The sequence below is a fragment of the Pipistrellus kuhlii genome, unplaced genomic scaffold, assembly GCF_014108245.1.
Source record: "Pipistrellus kuhlii isolate mPipKuh1 unplaced genomic scaffold, mPipKuh1.p scaffold_m20_p_18, whole genome shotgun sequence".
NCBI classification, from domain to species: Eukaryota; Metazoa; Chordata; class Mammalia; order Chiroptera; family Vespertilionidae; genus Pipistrellus; species Pipistrellus kuhlii.
The window spans coordinates 4711441-4725937 of record NW_023425493.1 but is presented as its reverse complement, the minus strand read 5'-3'; the positions used below and the strand labels follow the sequence as shown (position 1 = coordinate 4725937).

Genomic DNA, 14497 nt, shown 5'->3' with positions numbered 1-14497 from the left:
GTTTGTCTTTTAGAGTTCACATTTAAGTGAAATCACATGGCATTTCCTCTTTTTCTCTCTGACTTATTTCATTTAGCACAATATCTTCTAAGTCCATCAAGTTGCAGATGGCATAATTTTATTCTTTTTTTATGGCTGCAAGTAAGATTCTTTTTATACTGGTGTCTTTTTTCCATTGTTTCAAATTATGGGCTAATTCCTCTCAATGAAACTAGCCTCCAAATGTTTTAATGGCAAAGTACAATATATGTATCCAGATCTATCACCAGTCTTTTAAGCAAGAGCTTAATGGGACATAACAGTTTGAATTATTTTGTCCTTTGCCCAAGAGGCAAGTAGAAGACATGAGTACACTTTTTGCATAGTTTATAGTTTTATAGTCTCTTCCACCAAATAGCTGTTTTACATTTAATAGGTGTAGTTTCCTAAACTCCTTTGGAACTTCCTGTAAGTTTCCTAAAAGCTCCCAGTTTGGGAAACGCTGATCTGCAGCCATCCCAAGTGGCTCTTCTTTGAAAACTCTTTGAGATGATAGAAGAAAAGTTGCTATAGTTTCATAAAGTTGAAAATGGAAAAGTAGAAATGGAATATTTACCTCTTGAGGCCACATTTCAAGTAGGCAATTCTTTTTTAGAAAATATATTTTTATTTATTTTTTATTTTTTTATTGTTTAAAATATTACAAATAGTAGTACATATGTCTCCTTTTTTCCCCCTCATTGACCTTCCCCCGGCCTCCCCTACCCTCTGTCACATGCCCTCACCCCATTCCACCAGTGTCTTGCGTCCATTGGTTATGCTTATATGCATGCATACAAGTCCTTCGGTTGATCTCTTATCTCCCCAGCCTTCCCACTATAATTTGTCAGTCTGTTTGATGCTTCTCTGCTTCTGAATCTATCTTTTTGTTCATCAGGTTATAATGTTCTTGATTATCCATAAAGAAGTAGACAATTCTTGAGGTGAAGTTCGTTGAAGAAGTTAGCTGTGGTAGAAGTTTGGATTGTCCTCTGAGAAGAAATCCCAGTAGTGTGTCTGTTCAGTGTTAAAGGAGCAAAAGAGAAGACAGTGAATGTACTTCAACATTTTGAACATTTTTAGAAAGAGATTGGAGCTCTTGAGTATCTCTTCTTCAGTCTCTAAATTTCTTCCTTCCTTTTTGTTAATGTTAGTCTATCACTGCCTTTCTGTGCTTCTGTTACTGTGCTCTTTTTGGTAACATTATAGTATTTACATCTTTCATCCCACTCCTTATCCCTTCGTAGGTCTAAGGAAAAAAAACTTATCCCCTGGCGCAGTGGAGCCGGATGTAAGAGGACTTACTGGCGTTGATCTGTTTGGAACTACGGATGCAGTGGTGAAGCATGTACTGGAGGTATTTCTCTTTACAGCCATCGCTGGGTATGGGCTCTTTCCCATGGAAACGGTGACAGTGTGTCATTCATGTGTTCATTCCTTCAACAAAGGTTTATACAGTGCTTATTAAGTATTGAGCTATTTTGAGACACTAGAAGTAGAATAGTAGGTGATCCATCAGAAATGAAGCTTACATGCCACGTAAGGGAGAATTATGTTACCTTGTAAAAGCAGTGCAAAGAGGGAGGGAGCTGTCTTAGGCTCCTTTACCATCCTAAAGCAGAGCCTATTCTCTTGTAAGGGAGGACAGAATGGTGGTGGTGTGGAGGTAGATTTAATTAGAGTTATTGAGATCCAAGAATTTTGCCGAAATAAGATTTAAAAATGGAAATGTAGAAAAACTAAGCAGTTTTCCATAGTCCATGTGTATTTAGTAAATAGATTTGAACTTGGATCTGTCTGATTCCAAAACACACCAACTTTTCACCACACTGTATCTCTCAAAAATGCTGCTATTTTGAAACTGCCTTATTTACGATTTTGTCACAATTCCGAGTACAACTATATATATAGGATATAATATATCTGAAAATCAGCAGCACTTGCCCAGCCATCTTGGCTCAGTGGTCGAGCATCAGCCTATGAAACAGGAGATCACGGTTTGATTCCCCATCAGGACATATGTCCAAGTTGTGAGCTCAATCCCCAGTAGGGGGCATGCAGGAGGGAGCCGATCAATAATTCTCTCTCATTATTGATGTTTCTATCTCTCTCTCCCTCTTCCTTCCTCACTGAAATCAATAAAATATTTTTTTTTTTAAATAAGTAGCACTTAAACTTAGTGATCTGAAGATATTTTTTAAATATGTTTTTATTGATTTTTTTATTTTGAGAGAGAGAGAGGAAGGGTAAAGGATAGAGAGAGAGAGAAACATCATCAGCCGGAACTGGTTTGGCTCAATGGATAGAGCGTCAGCTTGGGGACTGAAGGGTCCTGGGTTCGATTCCGGTCAAGGGCATGTACCTTGGTTGCGGGCATCTCCCCAGTAGAGGGTGTGCAAGAGGCAGCTGATCGATGACTCTCTCTCTCATCGATGTTTCTAACTCTCTATCTCTCTCCCTTCCTCTCTGTACAAAATCAATAAAATATATTAAAAGAAAAAAAGAAAAGAAAAGAAAAAAAAAGAAACATCATCAATTGCCTGCCTCCTGCAAGGTGCCTACTGGGGATCAACCTCTTAACCCAGGCATGTACCCTGACCAGGAATTGAACCAGTTACCTCTTGGTTCATGGGTTGACACTTAACCATGAGCCACACCAGCTGGGCTGAAAACTTTCTTATACTCTGAAAACTTATTGACCCCCAAATCATCTTTGTTAATGTAAGTTATAGATGTCAATTTTTACCATATTTAAAATTAAAACCAACCACTTATAAAATATGTAAGTACACATTCCATTAGCCATCAAAGCTTTGGCATCATATGCCTGTAGCTCTGGAAAATTAAACTTAAGATAGAATAGAAATGAAAAGACAAATAATATCTTAGTTTTATAATGAAAATAGTTTTGATCTTGCAGATTTTCTAAAAGAATCTTGATTATTATCCAATTTTCCAACTATACTTGGAGAATTTTTTCATCTACATATATATAAAAGTCTAAGTGACTGGCCAACTGGCCAGTAACTATGACACACACTGACCACCAAGGACCGGACGCTAAACACAGAAACTGCCAATCTACAGTGACTTGGCAGCTGAGGTTCTTGGGTGACTCGAGAGGAGGGAGCCCGATTCCAGGCTGCATCACCCGAGAACTGCCCTCTCAAAATCCGGGACCCTGCAGGGGATGTCAGAGCACCAGTTTTAGCCCAATCCCAGCAGGCAGGCCGAGGGACCCCATCAGTGCATGAATTCATGCACCGGGCCTCTAGTTAAATTATAAAATTGGTCTTTATTCTTGAGGTGCTATAAATTAGTTGAAATTTATAAATAGGTAATAAAACAAGGCAGTATATCACAAATGAAAATGAAGCTGAATATGGGAATAGAAGAATTCCCATTAGAATTTGGGGATAATATTGGATAGATTGACATAGTAATAGTCCCTTTAGTCTTTTCATATGAAGAATAAAAATCAGAGAAACTAATCAACATGGTTCCTTAGTTTGCTTTGAGTAATGGGCATAAAGCTGTTTTAGAAGAACCACTCTTTCCTCATTTTTTCCACAGGGTCATGATCGTGGAGTGAACTGGGCCGCCTTCCACCCCACTATGCCCCTTATTGTATCTGGGGCAGATGACCGACAGGTGAAGATCTGGCGCATGAATGGTTAGTGAACAGTGATGGTATTACCATGATTAAAAAATTGATTGCTGCCGATACTGGTTTGCTCAGTGGAAAGGTCCCAGGTTCGATTCTGGTCAAGGGCATGTACCTTGGTTGTGGGCACATCCCCAGTGGGGGGTGTGCAAGAGGCAGCTGATCGATGATTCTCTCTCATCAATGTTTCTAACTCTATCCCTCTCTCTTCATCTCTGTAAAAAATCAATAAAATATATATATTTTTTAAAATTGATTGCTGGCCAGGCCTGTGTGGCTCAGTATTTGAGTTCGACACATGAACTAGAAGGTCGTGGTTCAGTTCCAGTCCGGGCACATGCCCAGGTTGTGGACTTGATCCCCAGTTAGGCAGCTGATTGATGTTTCTCTCTTTCAATCCCTTTACTTTCCTCTCTCTGAAATAAATAAAAATATATATTTTAAATTGATTGCTGGCCAGCAAGGTGATGTAGCCAGGTCTTCTGGACTTAGAGACTCATTTTCTTACCTTAAATGGTTATGCTGATCCCAGGAGAATAAAAATTTCCTCATTCCCTGTTTTCTTGTGATGGCGTCCTGATTTTGAGGTGTATGAACACAGTGAAACATTCAACAAATGTTTATTTTTAAATTAAATGTATTGGTCTGACGTTGGTTAATAAAATTATATAGGTTTCAAGTGTAGATTTCTGTGATACATGATTTGTATATTGCAGTGTGTGCCTACCACCCAGAGTCACATCATCTTTCATCACCTTACCCTTTACCCTTTACTACCCCGCTCCCCTTTCATCTGGTAACACCATACTGTTGCCTGTGTCTGAGTGTTCCAGTTTTATATCCCACATTTTTCAAGGCTCTGAAGATACAATGGTGACTAAAGCAGATAAAACTCCTGCCATACAGAGCTTATATTTATTTTCTAATGACAGCTAGTGACAAGTAAAACAGGGTAAGGGAATAAATAATAATGGAGAATATGTGCTATAACTGATAGGAGGGTCAAAATGTAAGAACAAATAAATATGTAAAGATTCAGCCAAGCCAGTGTGCTCAGTGGTTGAGCATCAGTCTATGAACCAAGAGGTCATGGGTTCAATTCCCAGTCAGGGCACATACCCAGGTTGCAAGCTTGATCCTCAGTAGGGGTGTGCCGGAGGAAGCCAAATAATGACTCTCTCATCATTGATGTTTCTACCACTCTTTCCCTCCCACTTCCTCTCTAAAATCAATAAAAATATATTAAAAAAAAAAAAAAAAAGATTCAGAGGCTTAAACAAAGAAAATTGCCCTATTAAAAAGAAGTTGCGAATTTTACATTTTGTGGTACTAGTGTACCTTAGCATGTTATTAGAATATCTCATACTTCCAAATCCCAAATGACCTTTTTTTATTTCAGAATCAAAGGCATGGGAGGTTGATACCTGCCGGGGCCATTACAACAATGTGTCTTGTGCTGTCTTCCATCCTCGCCAAGAATTGATCCTTAGTAATTCTGAGGACAAGAGTATCCGGGTCTGGGACATGTCTAAACGGTAAGGGGATTATGACATAGTGGTACCAAACTAAGGGGAAGCCCCTTTCTCTTATCCTCTCTCTTTTTAAAAATTAAATTAGAATACTTAAGTTTGTTTCTCATTGTCTTCAGCATATAGCATATAAAGAGGTCTGATCATACACAGTCATACCTTGGAGATGTGGGGTCAGTTCCAGACTGCAGCAGTCAAGTATATGGCAATACAACAAGGAACACAAATTTTTTTTATTTCCCAGTGTATATAAAAGTTATATTGACCATTAGCTGAGCCTGTTGGTAAAATGGCATCAATAGACTTGCTGGATGCTGGGTTGCTACAAACCTTCAATTTGTTAAAAACAGTATTTGCAAAGCACAATATAGTGAAGCTTGATAAAACTAGGTATTCCTTGGAGCCCCTGGGACACAACCAAATGTGATGGGCTCCAGGACAGATGCCTCGAATTTCTTCTTTATCATGTTAATTGTACCTACACTCACCTAAGTTTGTGTCCATCATTTACTTTTTAACCAATCCCAGGGGTTTCCTACTGCTATGCTTTATCTCACATCCTTAATCCAATGAATTTCATGTAACCCACCTATGTCCCTCATTTGATTGCAATGTATAAATAGAAATGTAACCCGCCATTCTCCGGGGCATTATCTCAATTTATTGAGGTTCTGCTACCTGGCATATGTCGACAATTTGGCTCAAATAAACTCACTAAAATTCTTTAAAAAAACACACAAAAAAACCCACAAACAAACAAAAACTAGGTATTCCTGTATTATGAAAATTTGAAGGGACCTAAAGATCAACCAACATTTAAAAATTTTCTATCAAATAGAAATCTCCCTGTGTATTTTTCTCTTAAATTTAAGTATGTACTTCTGTAGCTAGAAAAATAAGAAATATGAAGTGAAAGCAGTATAGTAGAAAATTGTGACAGATAAAAATTGAAATATCAAAATACTATGGTCAGTTTGAAGTTTCCTTCCTGTTTTTTTGTTTGTTTGTTTGTTTTGTAGAATTTATCATGACTACCTTTATTTAGGATATTTAGTATACTGTTACTGATTTAAATTAGCATTTTGGCTTACCACTTAATACTCTAATATTATGACTAGAGGCCTTCTGCACAAAATTCGTGCAAGGGGCTCGACCCTCACAGCAGCCCTGGCTGGCTTGCCACCCCGCCCCCCTTCCTACTGGTTGTTCTGCCCTCCAGTCTAATTAGCATATTAGCTCTTTATTATGTGGGACTAGAGGCCTGTTGCACAAAGATTCATGCAAAAATAGGCCTTCCTTCCCCTGGCTTCGCTCCCAGCTGCCCCGGAGCCTTCAAGTCCTCGCTCCCTGAGGAGCGCAGATTCTGTAGCTCCTTCCGCCCCAATGCTCTGTGCCTGTGTATGCAAATTAACACACCATCTTTGTTGGGTTAATTTGCATGCTCCTGATTGGCTGATGGTGTCACAAATATTTGGGAAATTTGCATATTTCTCTTTTATTAGTGTAGATGGACTGAAGATTCCTCAGAAATTAATATATTTCTTTGTGCATCTTTTATTTTCCTAGAACTGGGGTTCAGACCTTCCGTAGGGACCACGATCGTTTCTGGGTCCTAGCTGCCCACCCCAACCTTAACCTCTTTGCAGCAGGTAAGGGCCGCATCTTTTCTTTATTTTCTTGTTTTAGCTCAAAGTTTATAAGACTTGAGAGTGATTCTCCATTAGCTTTGTCTCCAGTAAATGCATAGTAGGGTGACAGGAGAAATAGAATTCTCAGCCATGTTGTTGAGGCTTTTTTCCTTTTTTCCTCCATACCTTCTTACAGTGTTCTCTCCTTACCGAGAGCCATTTAACAGTAAAGCCCATTAGTTCCAGGAGACTTAGGAGTGTAATACTGGATGTATGGATTTCTTAACTGAGGACCTAGAAGCTGAGATTTAGCAAAAATATACTAGTGTCAGGCCCTAGTGTGGGTGCTGGTGGTATAGCATAAATGTCCCTTACTTACTGGAACTTTTATTTGCAGTGAAGAGAGATAGACCATAGCAATATATAGTGAAAAAAGCTTTGAGGAAAGTTAAGCAAAAGTAAGGGAGAAAGAGGCCAAAGCTGGTTTGGCTCAGTGGATGGAGCGTCAGCTTGCGGACTGAGGGGTCCCAGGTTTGATTCCGGCCAAGGGCACGTCCCTTGGTTGCGGGAACATCCATAGTGGGAGGTGTACAAGGAGGCGGCTGATTGATGTTTATTTCTCATCAATGTTTCTGGCTCTCTATTCCTCTCCCTTCCTCTCTATAAAAAAATCAATAAAATATATCTTTTTTAAAAAGTTAACTTACTTAAAAAAAAAATAAGTAAGGGAGAAAGAGAGGACTGAGTGTGGGGATTACCAAAGACCATGATGTGAGGGATGCTGAGCCGTTAGAAGAGCATGCCAATAGGGGCACAGCACAGTGAGTAAGGGCCTAAGTACAGGAGGTAAGACCGCCAGACTGTGCATGTTACTCTGAAGGGAAAGCCATTGGAAGTGACACAATCTGGCTTATCATGGAGAGTAGTTTATAGGGCAAAAGTTGAAGGTTTCTCTAAGAGATGGACGATGCCAGTAGGGAAAAAGCAAAACATTTATCTAGAAAAAAAAACACAAAGACTTTCAAAACTAGCATCTGTTTGTTCAGCAAATATGTTTTTGTTCTTATTAGCGGCCCAGTGCACGAAATTCATGCATGGGTAGGGTCCCTAGGCGTGGCCAGAAATCAGGGCCAATCTGTGAGGTGATCAGCAGGGTGATAGGGGGAGGAGGGAACCAATGGCATCCGCCTTGGCTGGTCTGGGGCCTGTGGGCTGGGGGCAGCTCCTTCGTTGAGTATCTGCCCCCTGGTGGTCAGTGCACATCATAGCGACCGGTCTGTCCCCCATTTAGTCGAATTACATATTAGGCTTTTATTATATAGGATAGGATTATAAGCTGAGACTGGGGAGGATGGAAGTGATTGTAATTCCTCCCTTGAGGAAGCACTATGCATCATGGGGGTGGTAGACATACATAATTACAGTGTAGGGTGAGTGCTGTATGGAGGTTTGCACAAAGTATTAAGAGAACACAAGAAGGCATGTCTAAGTGTAGCAGTGTGAGAAAGTACTGCAGGTCCTCAAATAAAAATAATATAATTTTGTTCAGCATTTTGTTAAAATGTTAAGATGCTATAGGAACTTAACTTTTGTTTGTAGCAATTACCTTATGATAAAGTTGGTTATCATTATACATTGTTTTGCTTAAAGTTACAAAACCCATCAAACATGTTAGGTAAGGATTTATGTATCAGGAAAGGATTCACAGAAATTTGTTTAAATAAAAAGTCCAAGAGTCATGATAATTTAGGCAAATAATAGATGCATTTAGACGTCTTAACTTATTTTTAGTATACATATATAATCCTTATCCTCGTATTTCTCATTTCCAGCTTTCTTTCTTGCCTTCAGTTAATTATTTCCTCTCTTCTCTCTGTGCCCCAGGTCATGATGGTGGCATGATTGTGTTTAAACTAGAACGGGAGAGGCCAGCCTATGCTGTTCACGGCAATATGCTGCATTATGTCAAGGACCGGTTCTTACGTCAGTTGGATTTCAACAGCTCTAAAGATGTAGCTGTGATGCAGTTGCGGAGGTAAATCAGACTTGTTTCTTAACTTCAAACTGAACTCAGTCCTTTTAACAACATTTTGGATCTCCTCTCCTGACACAGATTGAACCCCGATTGGCTGAGACTGTTCAGTTTAAGACATGGTGGACAAGGAGAGAGCCATTTGGGGGATGGGAGTTCCCCTGTTGAGAATCCTGGTGACCCTGTGGGCAGGAAATCATACTGCCACACTTTGCCAGCTCTCTTGCAAACCAGAGAAAGCTTCCTGGTAGAGAGTAGCCCAATTTGATGACAGACCTTGTTGCCTTTATTTCGCATATCTATAACTCTTCTTTGCTTTCTAGCAAAATATGTGGAACTCTAAACCAGATATATGTCTTTGGAAACTCTAACTCTGAATATACAACTTCTGGGATGCCTGGCAAAAGGAACAGTCCTCTTTGGAAGCCAGCTGCATCATCACACTGAAACATTCATGGTGGCAAACGGGCTTGATAAGAACCCTCTAGCATGACTACAATAAAAAGACGGGTTTATCTGAACAGGAGAAATTACCCAGACAAGTCGCACGTTCCTCTGTGGTGTCCACTGCAGTTATGTGTTGGAATTTGTATCCAAGGCAAACCGATCCTATTTATTACAGTAGTGCTAACCCTGCCTCTGTTAAATAATTTGACTGGTAGTAGGGTGTGCTTTTTTTAAATACTGTTTGCTCAAAGCTGGATAGGGAAGTCCCCAAACCTTAAGGGATGGAAGAAAATAGATGCACTATTTATTTACTTTTATTCCTGATTATAAAAGTGACAAATGTATGTGTAAAGATTAGATAAGTAAGAGGTGTAGGAATAATTCTTTCTTCCTTCTACTCTTATACCTCTTTCCTATTTTCTCTATGCATTTCTAGTGGTTCCAAATTTCCAGTGTTCAATATGTCATACAATCCAGCAGAAAATGCCGTCCTACTGTGTACAGTAAGTAACCATTGAGTGCTCTTAGAGCCTCCCCATTTCCCATAGGCTCGCTCTTGTGCCACAGGATTCTAATGTATTCTTAGAAGTTATTTAATGGTCATTTTGAGAAAACTAACACAAAACAGAGGCTTAAACCAAGTAGGCTTCAGTTGTCATAAACATGTTAAAGGTTTGTGAACTTACATCTTTCATAGGCTAACTAATACCTTCTAAACATTATGGAGCATCTAAATGAATGACCCTAACCGTTAAAAGTAATTTGAGGAATGTTTAAGGTTATACCTTAGGAAAGGGAGGTGCTTATTTTGATCTTCCATTTTTGTGAAAATATTAGAGCTGACTTTGAGAGGAGTTCCTCTCAGGGCGGTTGCCTTCAGGGTCATCAAGTAGAATTATCTTAATTTCTTGCCATACAATTCAAAAAAGAAATGACATTCAAATTTTAGAACCCTGGTTGGCAAGTTAAAATAAATGAGACCTGTCTTTCCCAATATGACTTCTAGATCTAATCCAGTCCTTTTTTTTTTTTTTTGATTTCAGAGAGGAAGGAAGAGGGAGAGAGAGATAGAAACATCAATGATGAGAGAGAATCATTGCTTAGTTGCCTCCTGCATGTTCCACACTGGGGATCAAGCCCAAGCTCCTAACCCGGGCATGTGCCCTAACCCGGAATCAAACCGTCACCTCTTGGTTCATAGATCGCCACTCCACCACCTGAGCCATGCCTGCCAAGCTCCAGTTCTTTTTCAACATCTAACAGTCCCATATTTTCCTCCTGGCAATTTTCTTCAAATTTTTTTTTTCCTTCAAACACACTTTTAAGTTGATAAGTATACTTAGTTGGGGCACTAAAATATTGGGATTTTAGCCGAAACCGGTTTGGCTCAATGGATGGAGCATCGGCTTGGGGACTGAAGGGTCCCAGGTTCGATTCCGGTCAAGGGCATGTACCTTGGTTACGGGCATATCCCCAGTAGGGAGTGTGCAAGAGGCAGCTGATCTATGACTCTCTCGTTGATGTTTCTAACTCTCTCCATTCCTCTCTGTACAAAATCAATAAAATATGTTAAAAAAAATTTTTTTAAATAAATAAATAAAATATTGGGATTTTAATCTGTTAATTTGTGGAATAGAGAGCAGTTTTTGTTTTCATTCAAGTAATATCTGCATCTTTGGAGGATAAAAGAAAAATGAGTGACAGGAATACTGAGTTATTTGGCAACAAGCCCTGTAAGTTTTAGCTACGGAGACATTCAAATGCCGTCGGGGTTAAGGGTGGGGAAAGTATATAGTTTCTGTGTAGTTATACTGTTTGCTCTGTCAGAATAAACTAATATCTTGGGTGCCTCTTACTAATAGTTTAATTTTCTCCTTCTACAGAGAGCTAGCAATTTAGAGAATAGTACCTATGACCTATACACCATCCCCAAGGATGCTGACTCTCAGAACCCTGATGGTATGTTTTCTCTTTATTCCTCAACTCTACTTCCAGTTCTCCCCTCCCACATCTTCCTTCCTCTTTGAAATTTTCACATTCCATCCTCGGGCTGTGGCCACATCACTCACGGCTGTGGCAGGTGGCACTGACAATTGCATCACAGGCGACTATGGTGTGAAATATTCATGTTCCGCTTTCATTTTATTACTCCAGCTAGATATATATATTTTATAATTTGGTTATTAGAAACTCTCCATATTCTCTTTCAGCACAGCGTGTTATCCTAGTTTATTGTCAGCCGATATGACTTTCACCCTGGTAATTTCATTTATTCTAAATGTGGTTCCAATCTTACAATGTCTCATCCTGGGACTAGGGATTTATGCTCCCCATCCACATCCAGATCCGCTTTGCTTCCTTTCGCTTGTCAAAAAGATGAGGCTGCTAACAGCCCCACATTCCACCAGGGATCCCAGGATCCAGCTGAGACCCCTGCCTACCTCTTCCATCACCACCATATCTTGTTGGTGTCCTTACTACTAGAACGTGCTGACAAAACATTGTCAGGATAGATCGGAGTCTTTCTAATGCTCCTGTCCGTGCACGTCCTCCAGTTGTCTTACAGGTCAGGTCTGTTCCTCAGGTCCCCACTCTTACTAGCATACTTTCATGATGGTTTAGACCCCATCAACAAATTCTGAGAAATACTTTTCTAGCTCTGTTCTTATTGTGGGTGCCACTGGGTCATTATCTCTTTAAGTGTGGAATGGCAAGAAAAGAGAAAGCCTCTTCTATAAATTAATCAGTTAAGCCAATTTTTTACTGAATTTTGTGATTTGGTCCCTCTCTACTCACCTCGTGCTTCCCCCACCCCCCATGTGTTTACAGTGAATTGAGTTTAAGATGCCACTTTTATTTTCTCTTCTCCATCTTTTGAGGAAGATGATAATTAGTAAAGAAGTAAAGGTGCATTCCATAGGCAGCAGAGAGGAAGAAGAGCAAAAGCCTGGAGAGTGAGGTTCCCTAGCTCCTGGAAAGTGAGAGCATTGGCTGTCATAAGAATTAGTTTTGTATAGAGCCTGTCCCATCACACACACACACACACACCCCACACCCCCAGGTGCCAGAGATGTACAAAGCAAGACTGACCAGCACATTCTGTTTAGTTTTCTGCTGATACTAACAGGCCCAAGAATATTGCTGCACACTCTTTGGTGTATCTTTCTTGAAGTTTTCCCGGGAGTGGAGTGCCCTGCAGAATTCTAATGAGCCAGTGAAATGTTTGGGAACTGAGGAACATTTTGTAACTTTCTTCAGAGTAACGAGGATGATGGATGGACGTCTTTGGAGCAACAACTTGGTGCTAAATACTGCCCAGCATCGATTTTGTTGGAGTGCTCTGCCCAATCCTGCTCTATTAGGAGGTCTACATTTGCATGTTAAAAGCAGCAGAGCAGCTGCATCCTGGGGAGGAGGCTCTGTCTCGACTGCAGCTTGTTGAGATAGGAGAGCCTATGACACTGGCAGGCTGCTTGCAGTGTGCCAACAGCTTGGCCAGCGAGGCCCTGCTCATTAGCTTGATGGAGTGTGCTGTCTCCCAAGATGGGCAGTCCTTCTGCCAGTACATGGTGTTGGCTGAAATGCAGTCACTTGGCCTAGAGAAGAGAGGCTTGGCAGGGGTAGAGGTTGGAGTTTGGAGGGGACTGGTGGGAGAAAGTCACTGACAACAGCCCCCGGTTATGGCTGAATTAGTTATGAAGCAGCTGAACTGGCAAAGCCAACATGGCAGCCAGACTGGCAGCTCCATGGCACCTGACTCTGTCACCTGCCAGTGGCTCACCACATGCTCCCGCCCTTTGGTTTTGTTTTTCTCAGCTCCTGAAGGGAAACGATCCTCGGGCCTGACAGCTGTTTGGGTTGCTCGAAATCGGTTTGCTGTCCTAGATCGGATGCACTCAGTGAGTCAAGCCTAAAAGCGGAACCTAATTTGGGGAGTAGGATAGCAGTGGCTTTTGTATTGAAGAATAAAGGGCACCTCCCCCGCCCCCCCCTCTCCCCTGAGCAGCTGTAATCCTTGTGTATCAGCACTACCTCTATCCCTAGCCTTATCCCAATCCCCCTGTGGAAAAATGGCCTTAAAATTTATTTGATTGGGTTACTGTGGCCCTGGGCTTAAGAACCAAGCTAAAGTCACTCTTGACGACATCAAATTTGAAAAAGGTGGTCTGGATGAGGAGTTGACCTCATCCTCCAACCTCCAAAATGTAATAGACCCTAAACAAAATAAACAACGCTCTCAAGAAAATATTTAACAAATTTAAAGCCCAGAAGTACTATTCTCTTTGGTTGATTGAGGAATTAAGACTTTATTGGGCGGGGGGTGGGGAGAGGAGAATATTGGACTTCTCAGGATATTTCAGTTGGAAAAAAAAAGAGGGGAGAAAAAAACAAAAAACTATCAGGGCCCTTGGAGAGAATCTTGGTTGGAAAGTCTACCAAGACTGCTGATTGACCCGGACAGGAAAAAAAACCAAAGCCTCATTTATTGAAGCTAAGAAACAATGGCTGAGGGACATGGTCAGCTCTTGTCATTTTATATACACACACGTCTCTTAAGCCCCCTCTAACTGTCATTTCAGCTTCTGATCAAGAATCTAAAGAATGAAATCACCAAGAAAGTTCAGGTGCCCAACTGTGATGAGATCTTTTACGCTGGCACAGGCAACCTCCTGCTTCGAGACGCGGACTCCATCACACTCTTTGACGTGCAGCAGAAGCGGTAACGTGTCAGGTGCCCTGAGCAGACAGGCGTGCAGGGGGCAGAGTAGACATTCTCAGTGGGAGCTTTTTTCCCCCAAGTGAGTTTGCCTCTTGGCTTGATCACTTCTTGTGCTATGATTCCAAACTGTGTTTCTCCTTTTTGCCTCTCCATCCTGTACAGATACATAACCTTATAAGAAGGGGCTTATTTATTTTTAAAACACCAACCTGAACAAAGAATGCTCTTGGGATTTAGAATGCTAGGGACTCAGGAATGGAAAATGCAGTTTCTGTACTTGAAGGAGCTTATAGTCAACTGGTAACAACAGACATACACAAATCCCTAATAATGGAGATAAGGCCATGTCTTATTACATTAATGAGGGAGTTGAAGAAGGAGGAAGTGTACAATACAGAGAATGTCTCTTTGTACTCTTTAAGAAATTGAAGTTTACATTAATTTGGAGATAGAAGAAGG

General features: G+C 40.7%; 1 protein-coding gene across 3 annotated transcripts in view; it reads left to right on the top strand.

Moving 5' to 3' along the window:
* COPA (COPI coat complex subunit alpha) overlaps positions 1-14497 on the top strand; it is a 41688-nt gene that overhangs the window by 13277 nt on the left and 13914 nt on the right. For all 3 annotated transcript variants that reach the window (XM_036442704.1, XM_045582985.1, XM_045582984.1), the window contains exons 7-15: positions 1266-1375; positions 3592-3691; positions 5082-5217; positions 6778-6860; positions 8724-8874; positions 9755-9821; positions 11202-11277; positions 13135-13217; positions 13899-14038. In XM_036442704.1, the coding sequence (XP_036298597.1) occupies positions 1266-1375; positions 3592-3691; positions 5082-5217; positions 6778-6860; positions 8724-8874; positions 9755-9821; positions 11202-11277; positions 13135-13217; positions 13899-14038 (946 nt within the window). The remainder of the gene's footprint in view (positions 1-1265; positions 1376-3591; positions 3692-5081; positions 5218-6777; positions 6861-8723; positions 8875-9754; positions 9822-11201; positions 11278-13134; positions 13218-13898; positions 14039-14497) is intronic.